This window comes from Manihot esculenta, chromosome 15 (genome assembly GCF_001659605.2).
Source record: "Manihot esculenta cultivar AM560-2 chromosome 15, M.esculenta_v8, whole genome shotgun sequence".
Classification (NCBI taxonomy): Eukaryota; Viridiplantae; Streptophyta; class Magnoliopsida; order Malpighiales; family Euphorbiaceae; genus Manihot; species Manihot esculenta.
Genome location: NC_035175.2, coordinates 12,851,062 through 12,871,822, shown reverse-complemented (window position 1 = coordinate 12,871,822; position 20,761 = coordinate 12,851,062). Strand labels below are relative to the sequence as shown.

The 20,761-nt window shown below is 32.1% G+C and overlaps 5 protein-coding genes across 7 annotated transcripts; 1 reads left to right on the top strand and 4 right to left on the bottom strand.

Annotated features, from left to right (window-relative positions):
* Positions 1 to 764: 764 nt before the first annotated feature.
* LOC110601019 lies at positions 765 to 4,345 on the bottom strand. 2 transcript variants are annotated; one of them, XM_021737992.2, is made up of 9 exons: positions 4,065 to 4,317; positions 3,886 to 3,911; positions 3,590 to 3,674; positions 3,297 to 3,506; positions 1,970 to 2,092; positions 1,837 to 1,894; positions 1,666 to 1,739; positions 1,215 to 1,303; positions 765 to 1,137 (listed from the first exon to the last, which is right to left on the bottom strand). In XM_021737992.2, exons 1-9 carry the CDS (start codon positions 4,299 to 4,301, stop codon positions 1,068 to 1,070), a joined length of 972 nt encoding a protein of 323 aa, XP_021593684.2. In that variant the 5' UTR covers positions 4,302 to 4,317; the 3' UTR covers positions 765 to 1,067. The 2 variants fall into 2 exon arrangements, with proteins under 2 accessions (XP_021593684.2, XP_043806791.1); XM_043950856.1 differs by lacking the exon at positions 1,970 to 2,092 and having other exon boundaries at positions 4,065 to 4,345.
* A 1,108-nt stretch (positions 4,346 to 5,453) lies between these two features.
* Positions 5,454 to 8,925, top strand: LOC110601413 (protein WVD2-like 7). Of its 2 annotated transcripts, none has more exons than XM_021738534.2 (9): positions 5,454 to 5,825; positions 5,965 to 6,507; positions 6,616 to 6,978; positions 7,077 to 7,135; positions 7,221 to 7,295; positions 7,614 to 7,716; positions 7,819 to 7,881; positions 7,954 to 8,064; positions 8,150 to 8,925. In XM_021738534.2, exons 1-9 carry the CDS (start codon positions 5,751 to 5,753, stop codon positions 8,381 to 8,383), a joined length of 1,626 nt encoding a protein of 541 aa, XP_021594226.1. In that variant the 5' UTR covers positions 5,454 to 5,750; the 3' UTR covers positions 8,384 to 8,925. The 2 variants fall into 2 exon arrangements, with proteins under 2 accessions (XP_021594226.1, XP_021594227.1); XM_021738535.2 differs by having other exon boundaries at positions 5,456 to 5,825; positions 7,641 to 7,716; positions 8,150 to 8,923.
* Positions 8,926 to 9,603: 678 nt separating this feature from the next.
* Positions 9,604 to 13,139, bottom strand: LOC110600849 (protein FAR1-RELATED SEQUENCE 5). Its single transcript, XM_021737752.2, has 2 exons — positions 12,700 to 13,139; positions 9,604 to 12,263 (listed from the first exon to the last, which is right to left on the bottom strand). The coding sequence occupies exon 2, from the start codon at positions 12,257 to 12,259 to the stop codon at positions 9,806 to 9,808; it is 2,454 nt and encodes an 817-aa protein (XP_021593444.1). The 5' UTR covers positions 12,260 to 12,263; positions 12,700 to 13,139; the 3' UTR covers positions 9,604 to 9,805.
* A 151-nt stretch (positions 13,140 to 13,290) lies between these two features.
* On the bottom strand, positions 13,291 to 14,277 carry LOC110601169. The gene has a single exon (XM_021738206.2). It carries the CDS (start codon positions 14,221 to 14,223, stop codon positions 13,564 to 13,566), a length of 660 nt encoding a protein of 219 aa, XP_021593898.1. The 5' UTR covers positions 14,224 to 14,277; the 3' UTR covers positions 13,291 to 13,563.
* Positions 14,278 to 15,851: 1,574 nt separating this feature from the next.
* LOC110602695 (cystinosin homolog) lies at positions 15,852 to 19,969 on the bottom strand. Its single transcript, XM_021740274.2, has 8 exons — positions 19,739 to 19,969; positions 19,508 to 19,640; positions 18,526 to 18,615; positions 18,304 to 18,428; positions 17,228 to 17,270; positions 16,569 to 16,686; positions 16,433 to 16,482; positions 15,852 to 16,239 (listed from the first exon to the last, which is right to left on the bottom strand). Exons 1-8 carry the CDS (start codon positions 19,855 to 19,857, stop codon positions 16,093 to 16,095), a joined length of 825 nt encoding a protein of 274 aa, XP_021595966.1. The 5' UTR covers positions 19,858 to 19,969; the 3' UTR covers positions 15,852 to 16,092.
* Positions 19,970 to 20,761: the final 792 nt, after the last annotated feature.

The following is a 20,761-nucleotide window of genomic DNA, read 5'->3' as shown; positions in this document are numbered from 1 at the left end:
TTGAAAGAAGTATTTTCATCAAATAACAACATGATGAAGGCAATTGGTTGTACTTATGGTAAGCTAAACTCAATTCTTCAAATTGTCAGATGCAATTTTTCCCCTACTTCAGTTTCATGTCTGAAACCTATTTGATGAAAAATTACTTTGTTTTCATGGAGCAAGATTGATTCTGTTGTAGTGGCATGAACATTACTTACAGTGACTTATTTTTATAATCGGATATCCTATGCAAGTATGGCTATTAAAGTTAATGTTATTTAACTATTGCAATGGACATATTATGGCTAGCTTTTGCCACCAAGGTCAATGTTAACTTTGTTTACCCTACCTCAACTCACCCGTGCCATTTGATAGTCATCTCTTTTTTATATAATAAATGAAATTTTCAGTTGACTTCTGATTTTTATTTTCTTTTTAATTTTATTACACGGATGAAGTGATTTGATGTTTTAATTTTAATTATATTAATAATTTAGGCCAAAAATATTTTTTTTAAAAAATATCTTTTAATATTTAGAATAATCAGAAAATGAGACACTAAAAAAATTTAATCAACTAAAAATATTTTTCTGATCAAATAAAAAAATAAGTTATTTTAAGGAAAATTACTTCCACTTTTAAAAATAGTCATTTTCCAGTAAATGCTGATGAGGTTCAATTTCTAATAAACATGACATTAAGACGAGGTCTCAAGACAACATTGTACCGTTCAATTTCTAAAACAATATTCAAGTAATGTAAATGCTGATGAAGATCCTAGGTACAAAGCAACGTAGCTTTACTGATTTTGTTGCCTTCTAAATAAAGATTTCGTTTATCAGGAATATCAACGTACAATTACAAAGCATTCCTATTCTGAAAAAAGTCATTAACATCTTTCATTACATTGGCTTGTAGTCCTATCTGGTTTTTCTTTACCCCAAAAATTTCAGGGTACAGAAAAGTATACTGAAAGAAAGCTGAAAGCACCTTGTAGTCTAAATGCAAAAATGGACAGTTTTTGCCGTAAAAATTAAAGCTAATTAAATTGTATATGAAAAACAAAAATGTTTTAAGAGCACCATCTATGAAGATTTTTTCTGATGTCCACTTTTTGATATGCGCTTCAGACCTTGTGCCCCCCTTTTTGTCCCCCTAGAGCATAATAACCAAGCATGTGAATCCATTTGAAAGCAACAGAAATTATATAATCCAAGGATTAAAATAAATACCTTCTGTACAAGTATACGAAACAGTAGAAAAGCAACAACAGCATCAAAATCAAGACAGAGAGTATAATGTACAGTATACTCGTTTGCTTCTGCACAACATATGAATCAGAAAGGCAAAATGGAATCAGTAAATTATCATCAAACATCAGTCATGCATGAAGTTTAGTTATAAATAGGCTAAATAGCATAAATAGGGAAAATGGTATCATCTAGGCATGAGGTTGATTGGTGAGAGGTTTCCATTAGTTAAAATTTAATTGGCTATAAGTTGAAAACCGAAGAGGAGCTGAGCCAAAAAAGGGTATCCCCACATCACCTTTTTACATTTTGCCTTGCAACTTCTGGTATACTAACTCAAATCTACTATCACTCACCTTACATCACTTGCACAGTTGGTTACTTGATATCTCCTTAAATGGACAAACACAAGCCAAAAGAGTTGAAAATTTACCTTGCCCCCCTTAGAAAATGGTTTCTGATGTCCAGTGCAAGTGTGGGCATCACAAAATTGTCGCAAGAAGAACTCTGATGATCAAAATTATTGATTAACAGAATTATAAGCTCCACAAGCTATTAAATACATGACCATTTCTCCAATTAAATAAAGAAAATGAAAAATTACCATTAAGGCGATGAGCTGAAGGACCCTCATTGACCGGAAAACAACTTTGAGCTAGACTCTGCATTGAATCACCATATTGGTAAAATAAATAACAAGGGAACCAATAAAAAATTAAATATCATTTTGAGGCCACCTCACACAGATGTCTATTCCTTGCAGCAGCTGCAGGATTGCACTTAGTCTTGCGTGTTGCAGAATCCATTACTTGGTCACAATGTAATGCACCACATACATCTGCTAAGCATCTGCCCTGACTCTATTTCAGCACAAGCATGACATGTTTCCATTACAAATGAAACATTAGAAAGGCCATAATTGACAATACCCAACTGTTGCATTCTTCATCAAACAAGTTGGAAGAAAGTCAAACTAGAACCGAGGCAATAAAACTACAGGCGTGGAAATAAACTTAGGCAAAAAAGGTTGAAAGTTGAAATGGTGCCGTGAGCTTTACTCCATTTGCACTTCTAAACACATGCTTTTAACATCATTAATTTTGCTCATTGCTACTGTGAGTTTAACAAAAGAATTTATAAAATGTTAAGTGTCTTAACTCCTACAAATAATATGATTTTGTTTTAGTTGAATTAAAAACTTCTAAAGAAAAGAAAAATATTTATTTATTTATTGCCACTGCCACATCAGCATAATTAACAACATTAGAGCATTTATCATTAGAGCGCTAATGGAATAAATCTCAAGGAACCATTTTTGTCAAAATTAAACAATAGGCTTCAAAGTGTTAAAATGTAAAACTGTAAGGTATATTTTATATATATACTTTCCCTAATTATCAAAACTAAGGTCCTAAAGGCCTAAAAACAAGATAGAATAGTTTTCTGGCCAATTGCTACCCAATTTGTTATACATCTCTATTTGAGGCAAACAAATTATTCTAACTTTGCCTTGCCCCACTGCACCCAAAAGATAAATAAATGAAGAAAATGTGAAAATTCCACTATTTCCTTGGCTGGGAAAGTTCCACTACACAAAAATTCGCCAGCAGAGTGCAACATTATATGGCAGTGAATTCGTAATCATAATGGGCAACCTGCTTTAGTTGTGCAATTTGGAAAACCAACCAACAAAGAAGCAAAACCATATAAATAGTTAGCCAACATTTGTTTGTCTTTGTTCCCAATAAGATAGGTACATATTTGCAATATGTAACCCAGCAAGGTTGAGCATGCTGTTATGGGTTTCTTTATTTTCCTCAGCCAAATAAGAATGTCATTAGACGGATTAACAAATAAAAGTTCATCCATATTAAGAAACCATCCAACAAGAGTTCGATTTTAACTTCCCACGTCTATGATCATGCTGTTTCATAAATTTTCCTATGTCATAGGTTATTATATAGAGATGCAAAGGCTACTGAAAACCAAGTAAAAAAATGCAACGCAAGAAAATTTTGACACCAATCTATATAATTCTTTAAAAAAGAAAAGCTTCACTCTTACCACGTTCAGTAAATCGAAATGTCTGTTGTCAAGATGCTTATCCAGATATTTTTCGTCATAAAATTCCTTTTTACAGTACCCACATCGCCATTCATTTATATCTTCCTGGAGTTTATGCTCTTCTTGATCTCTGTACAGGTCATTTGCAGGGTGAAGCCTACACCTAATTGGAATCTGATACTGTTCCTTCTCAACAAAGGGCATCAAATACTGCACCAAACATTGAAAGATAACACAATCATTAAGATGAAAAACCAGGATCTGCAGAATTTATAGTTGTATACTCCCAGTACCTCCTCAATTATCTTCCAAGCTGCCCTACTCCTCTCTCTTGAACAGTGCACTTCATGAGCATTCCCCTGTTCTTGCTTCAGAGTTCTGAAAATCAATTCTATATATTAACTATAATGGGCATTGATCATAATATTGTGAAACCAACAGGAAACCTATTTACTCTGATAAAAGATACCATCCACAGGATTTTCATCTTCATCCATTTTATCCCAAACACTAAAGAAACCCAATTCAAGAAAGAAACACCCGGCAGTCCAATCGCAAATAAAAAATCTAGGAATTAAAGAAACATTACCTTACAACTGCATGTTCTTGATAACCCTGAATTAAAATCAATCAGTGGTAAAATTAATCAGAAAAGAATACCAAAAAGAAAAGAACAAAACCCAGATTAGGGCTTTTTGAGTTGAACAAGAAAAAAAAAGAAAAAGAAGAGAAATTGAAGCAGTGAATATTGATTTTCTTAACCAATACCTGAGGCGAAGTAGAAGAAGAAACTGCGGAGAATTGAATGGAATTTGCTAAGCAGAGAAATAGAAAAACAAGAAACTGTTTTGAAGTGATCGCCATACCTTTTTTTGCATTTCTGATACTAAATCTACAAATATATGTATTTTTCCTATTGCCCAGTAGCCTTCTCATGGTTTTGCAGGGAGGGAGGAAGGAAACCGCCATGCCTACTGCTGGAACTAACCAATAAAAAGTTGCCATGTCAGAGACTGTGGACTTCGCTGACCAACTTTGTCCTTGAATATTTATTTATTTTTGAGAATATAAGAATTGGATATTATAAATAATTTGAAAAATAAATAGTATTTTATATTAATTATTTTCCTCTCTCTCTTTTTCTCATCTCTAATTTTCTTTCAATTATTCAAATATATAAAAGGAATAAAAATTTGATATTTTCCTTTTTCATTTTCCTTCTTGCTTTGTTTTGCACTAATTATAAGAATTGCTTTACTCACTTTTATATATAATATAAATATATAAATTTATTATTAATAATAATTCACTTAAATCAATATTCAAATTATTATTTTATTTTTAAATATAATATATCATAAAATTTTAATTATCAATATAAAATACTAATTTTTATATTTTTATATACGAATTTTTTTTATTTAATTCATAATTTTTTAAAAAATATAATTTAACTTACCATAAAATTTCAATAAATAGTTTATATAAATAAAATTTAATCAAAGATTTCTTCCATCAATTTAAATTTAAATAGACTAGTAATATAATTAAATTAAAAACTTTTAAATAATAACAAATTATAATTATTTATTTAAATTAATTTAACTTATAATAAAATTTTAATACAAATAATTTAAATATTAAAAAAATTTCTATCATAAAATTTATATAAATTCATAATATAAAATAATAATAATATACATATATTTATACTGTATATATACAGTAATTTTTTAAAAAAATATATAATAATTTTATTAAATTTTAAAAATAATTAACTTAAAAAATATAATAAAGAGATGATAAAAAAATTTCAATCAAATCTGAAATATCATAATTAATTCAAGCAAGCGTATGAACTAGTAGACCTACAAACAATTAAATCTGAAATATCATAATTAATTTAAATAAGTGAATTATATTATTAATAAATCTTCGAACAAGATTAATAGAAATAAAAATAATATTTTTTAATACAGTAAACATGCCTGCAGCAAATGTCGACTTTTCTCTTATTCCAAGAAGAGAAATTTATTTCTTTTAAATTAAAGATTCAAACATCTCATTAATTTAGAGTTGGCAATAAATATAAAAGTTCAAGTTTTTAGAAAAAAACAGAATCTCAGCAAATTTCTAACTTCTAAATATAGAGTTTGCAATTCACGCCAAACCAAGGAACCCCATTTTGTTGTCTTCTCCAAATTCAAACCATCCAAAAACACTGCCTGTACGTTGAAGCAATGTGGGCCCATATGGTCTTGAAAACAATGTGGCCCACTTGCTACTTTTGCTTTCTGAATCAAGAAAAGCTTGTTTCAGCCTCCAGGCTTTTTCCATTTGAAATTCAAATTCAAACGGTTCTTATATGCACAAAATTGTTATCTTGTCAATTAGTGTAGAACAAACAATACCAAGAAGCTCAAAGCTTGGAAGAATTTTTTTTTCAACTAGCTCATGGGGGAACCAACTTGTCTCATGCAGCAACAACCCTTCTCTTATGCTTCTGGGATTCCCAGTGAAGCCAATCAGGTTGTTCCATCAATGGATTCTCTACTTTTTCTTTGTCTTTCTTGGATAATTCTTTCAGACTCTTAGTAGGGTTTTCTGATTTCTGTTCTTTAGATTCATTCTTGATGTAAAACTGTAGAAAACTTTGTCATTTTGACAGGGGAATCCTCTTCATGCTCTTGGACAATCCGTGTCTTTCGGAAGGTTCATGTCTGAGTCATTAGCTTGGGAGAAATGGTCTACTTTCTCTCATAACCGATATGTTGAAGAAGCTGAGAGATTCTCTCGCCCTGGCTCTGTTGCTCAGAAGAAAGCTTACTTTGAAGCACATTATAAGAATCTTGCTGCAAGAAAGGCAGCAGCTGCTTTGCTTGAGCAAGCAAATGCTGCTGCTGCTAACAATGTGTCTGAACCTGCACATGAAGGTGAAGTTCAAGAACATGCAACCCAAGATCCAGGAAGTGCAGCAACCGCTGAGGCAAGCTTTGTTGCTCATGACAATGGAGCTTCCTCGCTTGTTGAAATGGAAAAATCTGAAAGCAGAAAGGTGGAAGAAGTTGCTTCCACGAGAGAAAAACAAGGTGACATGGAGGATTTAGCTAAGGTTGAAACTTTAAACCAAGTTAATGTTGCTGATAACGAGGGGGAGATGCAAGAACCAGAGCTCAGCGGAACAAAACTAATGGAGAAACCTTTATTAAAGGTAATAAAGAATAATCATTAATCTCATTAATGGCTGCCGAAGAGTTTTTTTTTTTTTATTACCCTTCAACTCAACTTGCATGCACTGGCTTGTCTCGCCATTTTGCAGGATTTCATCTCTAATGAAGAAGATTTGGGTTCAACAAACAAGAAGAAACCTGCAGTTCACTCCTCAAAGTCGTTAATTTCTGGTAGAACATCTAAGCTTCCATGCACACCAGCTAAACCTGCAGCTTCAGTTCGTATCAGAAAAGAAAACAATGCCACTCCAATCAGCAAGAAATCCGCATTAAACTCCATTGATAAGAAGAGATCAACTCCAAAATCAACTTACAAGTCTATGAATTTCACTCCTGTCAGAGAACTAAATAAAATAACTTCTACAATTATCAGAAAGATTGATGGTTCTAAAGTTTCTTCTAATTCTAAAGCATCAAAAGATTGCCCAACTCCTCTAAGGACTCCAACCACGGTGGCTATTTCCCTCTCCTGATGCTTCTTGGCTACAAATTTCCAACTGGGAAACTCCATATCATGCATGCTAACTAAAGATTCATTTTTGAACTGCAGGCCTCTATTCTAAGAGAAACTAAACGTCCTGTAGCCACCCCTCAGTCAGATAACAGAAGGTATGGGGTCTCATCAAATTCGATTAAGCATGCAAGAGAATTCAAATTTCTTGTTCTCTGACAGGTTATATGTCTATGCTTGCAGGGAAAAAACACCTCGTCATCCTTCAGCATCTGGGAGCAAAACGGGCCGCCCGAAATGGCATTTCCTGCCAACTGAGTAATACACTTGACTTATATATAGCATATTGAATTGCTTTCAGATAATTGTATCTCTGTTTAGACAACCTACTTTTATGGGGAGGAAAAGAATAGGATAATGTTTAAGATATGTATTTCAGGCTTAAGACAGGGAAAGAAACTGGACTGATTGTTATATTTATTGCATAATGAGTTCTTAGCTCTCTGTAAGATTTGGAAGCCAAGTTAACAATGTCTTTTTAGATGTTTCAAAGATTGAATAGATCCCTTCAAGATGAAAGTGGGTTCTTAGATGGGATTTTGAGTTCTTATTTCTGATTATTGTTGTTCATACCAGTTGCTCAAAGTTTATGAGTGCCTGCAGAAACAAATACCAATCCCCAAATTTATCTACACCTTTTAAATTGAGGACTGAAGAGAGAGCTACAAGAAGAAAAGAGGCAAGGAAGAATTTAGCTAAATTTCTTCTTTTTTTTGAAAAATATCTAACTTGTTATATCATTTGTATTCATATTGCACGCATTTTTTCCCTCTGCTTTCAGAAGCTTGAAGAGAAATTCAATGCTAATCAGGCACAAAAGATGCAGTTGCAAGCAACACTCAAGGTAAATAAAGCGTTGTCAAGCAACTGGGGTTCAAAACTCAGTTTCTTACATGATGATTATTGTTTTGAGTAGGAGAAGGCAGAAACAGAAATTAAAAGACTGCGTCAAACACTTTGCTTCAAGGCCAGGCCTTTGCCTGATTTTTATAGAGAAAGAGCAACATCAAAAAATCAGTTGGAAAAGGTATCATCTGTGAGTTTTTGTTTTGCTAAATTAATAGCAAGCAACAGAGAATTTGTGCATAAATGTTTCTCACATCTTTGCCCAGGTTCCTTTGACACATCCTCAGTCACAGGACCTAGGAAGAACACCCACTTCCAGAATTGTACAGAGCAACTCTCAACCACCTCAGAGATCTAAATCTCCATTCAAGAACAACAGCTCTAAGCATTCTATGGGAAAGAAAAGTGATAATTCACATTCGCTAACCTCACGAGTCAGATGGATTACGAATGAGAATACTTCTCCAAATATTCAGCATAAACGAGTAGCAAAAAGTTGATGAAATTGATTTTGCAAGGATTTCAATTATAGCAAATTCATGAGGTATTCTCTTGTAATATGTATTGTAGAAGAAATAGGGTGCTGTAAAGTTGATTTGTGCATCTGATACTGATTTGAATAAATGTAGGAATCGAAACTTTTAAAATTGCCATAGTTTTGACTTTGATCCAATGGTTATGATTGGTGAGTATCTATCTTTAGAAAAAAAAAAAAAAAAAGAAAAACAGGGTAAACTGCCATTTGGATCTGTAAATCGGCTGCTGCATCTTATAATCGATTACATCTAGACAGAGTTGTAAAGAAAAGTTCAGGATTCAGGCAAGAGTTTGCAGGAAGTAATACACTGCATTTATAAGGCCTTGGCAATTAGACAAGTAAAAAACTAGAACCAAGAAAACCTTAATTAACTAACTTTCAACAAGAGGTAGTTATTTTTTTTTACTAAATCATCCGATAACTATCATCTTTGCTGATAGTGAAATTTTATCCACAGCACCATGCAGGTGGCAATGAATGTCAGGAAAAAGGTTACGATAATGCAGAGCATTCAGTTCTTTACAAACTTGGAAGACTTTTAAAAAATAAAAGGAAAAATCACTATTTAATATTTTGTCCTAAGAAAACTCATTAGTTAATTTTAATTTTAAAAATACATTAAAATAATTATGAGATTTTAAAAAATTTATTAATTAATTTATCAGTAGTTTTAAAAAATCTAAAATAACCTTAATATAGAAAAAAAAATTAATTACTAAATATTTTTATAAAATTAAAAATGAATTAATAATTTTTTTTATATCACAAAAATTAAATAATATTTTTTCATCTTATAATTTTTATTCATCTTTTATTTTTTATTTTCTTAAAATTATTATTTACTTTTTTTTATATTTTGCTAATATATAATTTAACTATTATAACCATATTTAACTTTATTTTAATTTCAATAAACATCTCACAATATCTTTTAATATTAAATAAAATTTAATATTTTTAAGATGAATATAATTAGAAAGTTAATAAAAAAAATTATCTTTATTAAAAATAAAACAAATTAAGTAAAATATTTAATGACTAAAATTATTAAAATAATTAATTAATATATTTTTTAAGATATTTTTTAAAATTAAAAAATTAACTAATAATTTTTTTTATACCCCGTGCACTAAATAGTAAAATTTTCGAATGTAAAAAGAAGCACTCGTTGGGAAAAAAGTCAGAGAGAGAAAAATCGAAGAGCTTCCTATGCATTCATGCTTATTGGTAGCCATTCAGGATGGTGCACAGTACAAATACATATCCTCAACAGGCCGCTCTCTATTTACACGAGTTTTCCTAGACCAGTACTTTTCAGGTCAGAGAGATCTTATTTTTTGAATACTGTCAACAAATTTTGGCTGTTTGAAATGTAAATAGAACATCAAACTCTTGCATCTCTAGTCCACCTCTTCAAGATGTATTGGCTGGGAAGCATCTTGATATTCCTAAAGTCGAGAACTTTCAATGCATGACAGCATAAAACTCCCATAAACTCAAATTTCATACAATCACAGGCAACAATATCTTCAGATGAATTGAAACGTACTCTGTATTCTTGTTGTTGCCCATATATGCTCACTTTGTACTCAAACATAGATCCATTTTCAGTACACTGATTAATGAGAATATTCAAAGACGTTTCATATTCTTGCTGCAATAATTCAAATATCTTTGGAGTGTAAATCTCTCTTGCATGCTTCAAGAGAATCACATCTCCCATCACTCTAGGCAATCGCTGACTCATATCATAATTATCTTCTAGCTCTTTATAGTGCCAATCATTCAAAATCTTCCCAAGATGCTTGAAAAATGAAATAACCTCAAAATCAAATTTTAGATATTTCCTCAAGCTAGCAGTAAAACTTTCACAAAGCTGCACATTTCTGATGTCAGCACAAAAAATGTGCCTTCCATAAGCTGTGGCCCATTGCTCTCTTTCTTTAAACATCTGATGCAACCATTCATTTTCCCACAGACCATATGCATCCAACATATTATTCCATGCATTAATGAAAGGCTCATCTTCCTCATGCTCAAAAAAGCAACTGCTCAAGTCATTTATAAATGAACCTGAACCCACAAACATGTGGTTCAACTGTTTAACTGCACGTTGGTACACATGCCATACACATATACGGCAGTGTACCTCAGGTAAAACTGAATCAATTGCTTCAGCAATTACAGCATCTTGATCCGTGAGGATTGTCTTTGGCTTCTTTCCAGACATTGCCTCTATGAAAGTTCGAAAGAGCCACTTATAAGAATCAATGGTTTCATCATATAAGAAACCAGCACTGAAGACCATCATTTGCTTATGATGATTCACCCCAATGAATGCCACAAATGGACGGCAATCTTTGTACAGTCTGTACGATGTATCAAAGCAAACCACATCCCCAAAGTCATTATAATCAACTAACATTTTTGCATCAGCCCAGAATATGTTAGTTATCTGATCATCAGCATCAAGTTGCATAGAATAGAAGAAAGAAGGGTTTTTCAGTTGCTTACTCTGAAAATATTGCTGCAACCTTTCTGCTTCCCCCTCTTTCATATCTCTCATTTTTCTGAAAGGTAGTTTACTATTACAATCAATGGGTTGATACCCATGGACATCCTGATCTCCTACTGCATTGCATAATAAACCCGAGACTAATTTTGGCTGTGTTGTAGAACCATCTACCCCATTCCCTTCAACTTGAGCTGTAGCTTGTCTCTTTTGCGACCGTAATGTACGAACTCTGCATGCAGCAACAAGCTCGTGATTGTGCTTTTCTTCAAAATGTGTGACACGATATTTACCATCTGATTGACGAGAAATAACCAGCTGAGCCATACATCCAATTCTTGTTTCCTTACGAGGTCTCTTCACATTCAAGTCTCGATTGTCTTTCTGCCGAAAACCTTCTCTAAAACAAGTGAACCTCCTGGATGCCACAGCACCATCTATCTTACTCCTATTCACATAATCTTTTCGAACACTAAAACCTACTCGCCCAGCATATGCATTATAAAATTCATATGCATGATCTTCTGAATCAAAACCCATTCCAAGTTTTGGTATCCTGTCCAACCCAGAACTTTTGGCCAAATCAGCTTCAACTGCTTGAGCAAAAGTCAATCTCTTCTGTGATGGTAACATGTGAGCGGTAGATGGGGTCACAAATTCATGATTGTGTTGTGTTTCAAAACGTGTAACACGGAACTTTCCATAGGGTTGGCGAGCAATGGTCATGTGTGCCAAGCAACCAGTTCTTGTTTCATGCCGGGGTTTCCTCACATTTGAAATATGTTTGGTAGGTCGATACCCTTGCCTATAACAAGTGTATCTTCTGGATACTACATCACCATTTATCCTGCTTTTATTTACAAAATCTTTCCTAATGCTAAAACCTTCTAGAACAGCATATCTACTGTAACACTTATATGCATGATCCTCTGTTTCAAATTCCACTCCAACTTTGGGAACCACGTACCCTTCTTCCTCCTTTTTCACAGCAACAACACTCCCTGATACATCAACAACAGGAACATTTGGGCTTTGAGATTCCAGATCATCTTCAAAGTGTGTGTCACTCTTATTAACAGAGGATTTTGGACTGTCACAGTCCTGACCATCAAATTCCACCCCACTTCTGTCATTCGAAGAACCAGCTTCACGGGACTGACAATCATGCTCACTCTCAATAAACCCCAGGCTCTTTTCAACAGAAGAAGCTTCTAAGCAAGGATGCTCCTGCTCTGCAGCTGCTTCCACTGCAGATGAACCTTGGAGTTCATTCTCTACAACCTCTTTCTGTACATAACTTAACGTATCAGGTTCATGACCATCCATTGATCTTTATTACCATAAACCAAAAAAGACAAAAACAAAAAAAAAAAATTCAACAATATCAGCGAGGGAAGAAAATCAAAACCATAAAAATCATTCTATCACAGAATAGAAGTTGGGCAAATTTGAAAATAGGTGATCTCAAGCACATAAACTGTTCCATCAGAACATAACATTCATGATCAATTAGAGAATGCGAAATCCACAAGTTGAGCACTGAATTTTCTAGCTTTTATCCAACTGTATCCAAAAATGGGCTTACAAAAAAATATAGTAATCAAATCAAAGTACAAAACGAAAATGAATGCATTAATGTAAGCATACCCAATTCAGTACACAGAAGAAGCAACCAAAAGAGCCAACACTATCCTTACTCGATAAAATTTTCTCTATTATCAGCGAATACTAATCAAAGCATCAAGAGGGTACTGCAGGAAGCATACCTTGTGATGATCCTCAGGCGAAATTCAACGGACGGGATCTTTCCGGTGAAGTTGGGGAAATGGCGGGTAAATTTCGAAGTGATAAAGCCGAGGTGCAGAAAATGGAAATAAAGGAATCGGAAGAATTGTAGGGTTTCCTCTGCAGCCGTTCGGTTACAGAAAAGGAAGATTTTTTACGAGAAAAGGAAAGTTGATACCGAGCGTTGACCAAAACTACTCATGTGCATTTCACGTGGGCTTTTGATGACTTGGCTGTCTCTTATTGGTTAACTGAACGTGACCTTAGGGTTTTGCTTATGGGATTTTCTTTAGATATAAAATATCAATTCAATTCAATGTATTTATTAGACATTAATGAAATGTATAAAAATTGAAATATTATTAGATATCAACGTTATTTTATGTAGTAAATATAAGTTTATTTTTAATTTTTTAATTTTTTATTTTTAAAAATAAAAATTAATTTTATTAATTTAATTAAAATTATATTTTTATCAAAATTTTTTAATTAATTTAATATAATTGTACAAAATTTTAATTTATTAAATATATATTTTATTTTTATTAACTTGCAAACGCTCTCATACGAGCTAACAATAATTTCTTCCAATCTCCACATTTAAAAAAATAATAATAAAATTGCTGAAATTACTCTAATACCCTTTACTTTTATTTCTAATTACATACATACAACAAAGTCAATTGCTCCCTATCATTAACATCCAAATTCCAACTAACCCAACTGAATCAAACCCATAAATTACATTTTTTCATTAATTCTTAATTTAATAAGCATTTTTAAAAAAATCATCTTCCAAATTTATAATTATAAACACAAATTAACAATAATTCAACAAGGGAAAGTCACATTTCTGCCACCAAACACCAATCATCATCTCCTTCAATTTGATCCACTAGGAAACCCACATCACAATAACTCAATCCATCATCACCATCTCCATCTCCATCTTCTCTGTTGTCCTCAACATCATCATCATCATCAGCAGCAGCAGCAGCAGCAGAAGCAGCAGCAGCAATTTCTTCAACTCCAACAATCTCTCTTGAGCTCGAAATCAAATTCTCCTCATAATTCTCATGATCCGAATAATTATCATAATCCTCATCAATGTCATCGTCCAAATAATAATCTTCATTATCAAGATGATCCAAGATCCCAGTAGCAGAAAACCCAGAAAACTTCAACCCATGACGAACATCCCCAACCCTCCAAGTGATCAATTTATAATTAGAAGCAACATCAAAAGACTTGAGCTTCTCAGTACCTTTGGTCTTATCCTTGGACTTACAACAAGGTTGGATGTGACACCCATTGCAACGAGGCTTGGTGCACTTTCCGGTGAACTTGGAGTGGTTGGTGGGACGAGGATGGACCTTGGAAAATATTCCGGCAGTCGGGGGAGAGTCAAAGGTGTTGATGAATCTGGAGTTGGGCTTGGGGTTCCATGGAGAAGGCAAGATCCTGTAGGTCCTGACCATACCATGCTGGCGACCTTCCCTCTTCATTTTGAACAAAAATGGAGTTGTGGGCTAAATGGAGATGATGAATGAACAAGAATAAGAACAAGAATTGGTATTTATAGAGAGTGTTGGTGAAGGAAATGCTTGGGAAGCAAGGTGTTTTGATTGGTCATCGTGCGTGGAGGCCAAGCTAATAGTAATGCTGACAGGGATTGACAACTCACCTTAGTTAGTTAGGTTTTCTTTAAAAAAAAAAAAAGAAGAAAAGAGGAGAATGTGATAAGTTTATTAAATAATTTTAATAAATTAAAAATTATTAATATTTATTATTGACAAAAAAAAAATTGAGTTTATAGTAGTGGCTTTATCTTCCTTTGTTATAATGGGAAAAATCTTAGTTGTTAAGGTATTATTTTTTGAAAATTCAAAAGTATCAAAAAATTATTTAATAAAAATGGGAATTTATACAAAATTTTTTATTATAATTATTAAATATAATTTAATTGCTTCGAATTCTGCCTCAAAATCCATAGATGTATGTATTTCCGTACCCACGTTTCATGTCCTAAGTCCCAACAAACCCACGTCACAAGGTGAACAAATGTTATGACATGACGACAAAATCAAGGCTGACTCAGCATTGTCCTGTGGATTTGAATACATATCTTATTGATCACATCAAATTTGTAAAACAAATGGCTGACCTTGAAATTATTATTGGTTTAATTGTAGTTTAATCTCTATTTTTAATAAAATATTTATTTTATTTTTATATTTTTAAAAATTTTCAATTTAAGTTTTGACATTTGAAAAAAAATATAAAATAGTTTTTACCATTAAATTTTTTATTAATTTATCATTTATTTTAATGAAAATGATGAATATACTTTTTGATTTAAAATAATTTAGTCATTAAAATATAATTAAATTTATAATATTTTTTTTAATTTGATCTCGATATTTTATAATTATTTAAAAATAAAATCTTAAAATTAACTCCTACATATTTAATTATTTATAAATAATTTTTATACTTTACCTTTAAGTATATTTTAAAATAAGTTATTCTAATTTTATAATTAATCTCTAAATAATTGTAATATTTAAAAATAAATTGCATATTTTATACAAATTGATTCTTTAATATAACAGTTATTTATTAAAAATTTCTTATATTTTTATAAATGATTTTTTAAATATTATAAATATTTACAAATAAACACTTGAAAAATATTAAAAATTAAATTAAATTAAAAAAAAATCAAATTGAATCAAACTCACAAACGATCTGAATACAAAACTAAATGAATTACGGATCTTCAATCCAAATACAAACACATTCAATAGTTTTTATGAAAAATTATATTCAACAATCACACTACAAATTATTAATAAACAATCATATAACCATTTAAGAACCCATTGAAGCAAAATTCAAGTGGGGAAATATAATTTGATTATATTTTTTACTTAAAAAGTATTTTGGTTATTTTTATGAAAATTATCAGTAGATTAACTCTAACTCTAACAATAGGAATTAAACTGTAATTTTTTTTCAAATATCAAGGACTAAAATTACAGAATTTTAAAAAAACAAAGACTAAAATAGACATTTCATTAAACTAGAAGTACTAAACTGTAGTTACCCTACTTATTCTAAAAAGAGCTCTATATTGATACAAACCTTTATCTTTCAGCAACTATGCTTACAGATGCATTCGATTCTTGTACAACAGTCATATACATGAGAACAAACAGCATCAAACTTATATTTCAGCTACTTGTAATACAATGCTTACAGATGCATTTGATTCTCGTACCAGAGTCATATACATGAGAAGAAACAGCATCAAATGGTCGCTTTCTTACACAAATTTATACATTTCTTTCTAGTTTTTTCAGCCACGCTAAGCCTTACACATTTTCTGATGGTGGATCATCGGCAGACTTAATAAGCGGCTCAGCCCCAGCTTTATTCGGCTTGAGAGAGATGTGCGCTTTCTTGGCAGGATATAATATAAAATGTTGACACATGAAAAGGAGGTCAAAGAATACAGAGACCTACAAAATGTATTATGTCAAAACCAATGCAAAAATGAACAAATGATAGTAAGAGGTAAACATGATTGTCATAAGGTTTTTTTTTTTTTTTCTAAAATTTTAGGAAAAAAGAAAGGATAGCAAAAAAGATAACTTTTCAAACATAATAACTTGGCAATTCAAAATGATATCAAACAACAGAAATGTTGCATACCAAAGATAGCAAGGTCTTCCCTATGTTGCCATAGAAGTTCACCCAAGAATCTGGAAAAGACAATGAGATTAAGTCAACATTATGCATAAATATCATTTCAGATAATAAGGTTTTTTAGTTTGACGAGACTACACACTTTGGTCTATAGACTGAACAGCCATTTGGGCATAATTTGTCACGCCTCCAAGAAAATCAAGCAAGATGTTTCCGATGCTGAACCCATCAGTGCTCTTTCTCATGAAGTTCATTACTGCCTGCATCTCAGAGCAATAGCAAACAATTTTAGAGGTGCCACACCATGTCAGTGTACAAATTAAAAAATGATAAATTCTTATTAGATAATATATGCCTACATTTTTTTAATATCAACATTAGGGAGATAAACAATAGCAAAACATTCAAAAGTTTGAGCTAACAAATTTATTTATTTGAAAATGCACACATTCGTTAATTTTTATATGCAATCTCAGTTTTCAATGACATTTTAAAAAAGTTTAATTTAACTTAGTACTGGGAAGTATTTCACTTCTATTTTTAGAGTTAACGTGTATTTTTTAATTGGACCACCTCATTAAAATTTCTACATCCATCACTACCTTCAACTACTGCAACGAACCATTATCATATCATGTTGTGTTAGATGTCACTAGTACACATGCAGACAGGTGTGAAACCAAGCCATGGAAATGGGTCAGTTGGGGCTTTACTGCCAACATTACCAGAATATAGGTGGCACTTGGTCAGTTAGTCTGGGCATGGACTTTTTAAGGAAAAGTAGAAGGAAGCAATTCAGACCTGGGGAATATACTTGATGACTGTCATAAAAACTTGAATTGAGCTGCAGAGGAGGAAAAGTGCCAAAGCATTCCATCAGTCTATTCTAATGACAAAGTTATAAAGAAATAATGAAATGAAGCCATTGAAGAATGTTTGTACTGCACAAATACAGATAAATAAGCTTTTTTTCTTCTCACCACCATGTATTAAGTGTATACATACAGGAACTCTTTCTCCATAAAAAACTACATTTTTCAATCTTTTGTATCTTCTTTGCATTGGACTGGATTGAATTGAAATTGATCATACTACTTTAGGTCAATGTATTAACTTTCTAGAATACTATGAATTATCTTTAAACCGAGGTAAAAGTTGCCCCCCCCCCCCAAAAAAAAAAAAAGGTGCGTAAGGTCCTCCATAGAATATGTGTGCATATGCCTGATTTTTTCTACTCACAGCAGCACTAACCTTTCAAATTCTATTCCAACAACAAAGACAGAAATGCCAACTCATGAAGAAAGAAGTTCATTTTCTAAGTTTCCATATCATTAACTAATAGGAAAGGTATAAAGATTAAAGTCATAAGAAATTGTCCTAAAAAATCTAAAAGTGCAGGGCTGAAAATCAAGTGGAAGGTGGTAACAGCAATTGTAACAACCAAAGAAAAAAATTGATGAAGAACAGAGGCTAAATGGACCATAAATTTGATAAAATAGAGCCCTTTGGAGAAATAATCAGGAAACTCGGTCTCAATTGTCAGGCACAGAGAACCCATGTCAATTTTAGGTTCACAAAAAGAAGGGAACCCTATGTCAATTTCATGATAAATCTCAAAGAGTCGGTGAGAAAAGAGAAGTTTTCTTAGCGGATAAATTACACAGAAAAGCACTCTATTGTGGTTTCATTAATAAAATCTGACATCAAAAAACCTACTGCTGATACTGGCCTTCTAAGTGTGCTAATCCAAATTCTGATTAATACAATTCAGGATTTGAAATTACTAGAGCTTGAAAATTGATATCTGTCCAAGTTAGGTTTAAGAGCTTGTCATGTCCAGTTCACATGAAGTTCAATCAAATTAATGGGCAACTCACTTGAAGATTGAGATCAACCACAGCCAAGAGTGTTTAGGCAAAGCAATGAAAAAACAAATAGCTGCAACTATCCACACAGCACAAACAATTGCTACAGAAATCTTGGAGACCTTTTGATTACCGTGCTGTTCAAAATGAAAAATTATTGCATCAAAACTCCAAGTTCAATATACAGGAAAAAAGGAAAACATTAACCCTTTTGAAGAAGACTAGACCACTTACATCATAGATTACGATTTGGAACAATGTAATTGCTGTCAACAGAACAGCATGAATTGAAAAGGCAACGTCATTTGCAGCTACAGGTATCATCTGCAATAAGAAGGGGGAAAAATCACGAAAAACCAATGAGCATAATAATATCCAAATGCTGTACATTTAACTCCATCATAGTACATTCATGAATACCAAATCAACAGAAATCAATATATTTGAAAGAAGTGCTTCAAGTTTATGCCTAGCATGTCATAATGCAAGACAGTAGTGTGCTAGTTGATGAGGCATAAAAACTAATATCGAGCCAGTTAATTGAAACCCATACTTTAGAATATAATGTTGAAAAATAACACCAAAATGGACCACAGGACACAAAAGATAAATCAAAAAGTTTATTTTGCTTTTTTTGTAAATATTTAGAGGAAAGTGGTCATTCACTGAAGGTTTTTTTTTTAAAAAAAAAGAGGGAGAGAAATTAAAACTATAGAATCTTGATAACTTTGGTTCCTGAATAAGTTGGAAGATTTCCATGTATGATGCATGGATGCATGTTATGTCAATAAACCAATTTTTAGGAAAATTAACTTACAGAACCAATTGAGGGAAAAACAAACAACAGGGAATCAGTGACATGATATCTTAATCAAAGGCAAGTCGTCCCCTCCAAGTTTTAGGGTCAACTTAAACATTCGAAGCTAAGAATACGTTGGACTCTGATACAAACTCTCAATATAGTTCTGATTCAAAATCTCAGTCTAATAATCATCTAAACCAAATGATCAGAAGCAAAACACTATCTAAACTGAAAAAAAGTAAGACTTTGATAATATCCCTTCTTCCCACATGATCAGAAAAAGAGGATTTAAATACTAAAACAAATTACTAGTAGAATATGACTGAAACACAAAAATCAAAAGCACAAACCTCTCCGTAGTAAAACAAATTACAAGTAGAATATGACTGAAACACAAAAATCAAAAGCACAAACCTCTCCGTAGCCATACTTGTCGAAATACTGCTCCTGAATAGCAGAGCTGAAGTAAAGAGAAGCGTTGTAAATCAAATAAGATGAATGCTTGGTCAAATTCAACAGAACGAAATCGAAGTTCAAACCCACCACGCTGCGACAGCCAAAGGAAAAAAAGTTATCCAAGCCAAAAATAGGAATTGAAGGGCGAGAAATATTACTCATGAGATTGAAATCACCGAGGAAGGAGACCTTTTCCGACGGAAATTCAAGATAACTTGAGGATAGAAACTGATGGACCAAGAAAAGAAGGCGATCCATCCAAAGGTTTCGTAAGTGATTTCGAGCGGAAATGAATTCCACGACGCCATTCTCTCCCTCCGTCAAGGACTCCGGCGGAGTTTCCAATTTGGATGGGGAGAGCTTTTTCACCCAATAACAGTCCTTTCCTGAGCCCTTGGATCTAATTGCTAATTGCCGATTTCTGTTTTATTAGTTTTTTTTTTTTTAATTTATAATACCGCTTAAAAAAAGGTTACTGATTACTCCATATTTTTTAATATATATATATTACTTAATTATTTTCTCAAAATATAATTAACTGATCACCTACTTGCAGAATTTCGCTAATAATCCTATCATTAGAATTTAAATAAGAATTAAAAAATATATTTTAAAATATAAAATAAACCTATTTTGAAAATATTTGCATTTTATGAAACTATCTAATATTTCTATTTTAAATTCACATCATTTTCTTTTATATATATATATATATATATATATTTTTAAAAAAATATTAGGGAGCTTTTTTACTTAAATAAATTATTTCAGGATTAAAAATAAATATTAAAATAAAGTTTTTTTTTTTTTCTCATGGATCAAGAAAGAAAGTTGGCAACTTGGCGGGATTTGCATGTAGCAATGCCCATGAACCAGGATGGGATTACGGCGCTATTCATGCACTCATCGTCGGGTTTAATTCCGTACGCAGGTTAATTTTTTTTTATTAATTACTATCGTGTCTAATAATTTAAACTAATTAATTGATTTTAATATTTTTAAAAATATATTAAAATATCTTTATAATTTAATTACATTAATCGAAAAAAACAATTGTTTTTTCCATTACACCATTGATCAAAACTGAGAAGTATTATTTTTTTTATTTAAATTACTTTCCTCCTGTTAAATAAAATCCACTTCGTAAAGACTATACCCTCCATTAGCACAAGAGGTGAGCATTCGGTCGGTTCAGTTTAAAATCGAACCGAA

Coding starts and splice junctions, on each gene's coding strand:
- LOC110601019 (XM_021737992.2), bottom strand. CDS start 4,301: ATGGCAACTTTTTATTGGTTAGTTCCAGCAGTAGGCATGGCGGTTTCC. Junction 1,304..1,665: donor CATTTTCTAAGGGGGGCAAG/GTAAATTTTCAA, acceptor TATGTTGTGCAG/AAGCAAACGAGTATACTGTA. Junction 1,138..1,214: donor TTCGTATACTTGTACAGAAG/GTATTTATTTTA, acceptor ATTATGCTCTAG/GGGGACAAAAAGGGGGGCAC.
- LOC110601413 (XM_021738534.2), top strand. CDS start 5,751: ATGGGGGAACCAACTTGTCTCATGCAGCAACAACCCTTCTCTTATGCT. Junction 7,136..7,220: donor CCTCAGTCAGATAACAGAAG/GTATGGGGTCTC, acceptor CTATGCTTGCAG/GGAAAAAACACCTCGTCATC. Junction 7,882..7,953: donor AGTTGCAAGCAACACTCAAG/GTAAATAAAGCG, acceptor TGTTTTGAGTAG/GAGAAGGCAGAAACAGAAAT.
- LOC110600849 (XM_021737752.2), bottom strand. CDS start 12,259: ATGGATGGTCATGAACCTGATACGTTAAGTTATGTACAGAAAGAGGTT.
- LOC110601169 (XM_021738206.2), bottom strand. CDS start 14,223: ATGAAGAGGGAAGGTCGCCAGCATGGTATGGTCAGGACCTACAGGATC.
- LOC110602695 (XM_021740274.2), bottom strand. CDS start 19,857: ATGGCGTCGTGGAATTCATTTCCGCTCGAAATCACTTACGAAACCTTT. Junction 19,641..19,738: donor TTGAATTTCCGTCGGAAAAG/GTCTCCTTCCTC, acceptor TGGCTGTCGCAG/CGTGGTGGGTTTGAACTTCG. Junction 18,616..19,507: donor ACAAGTATGGCTACGGAGAG/GTTTGTGCTTTT, acceptor TTCTTATTGCAG/ATGATACCTGTAGCTGCAAA.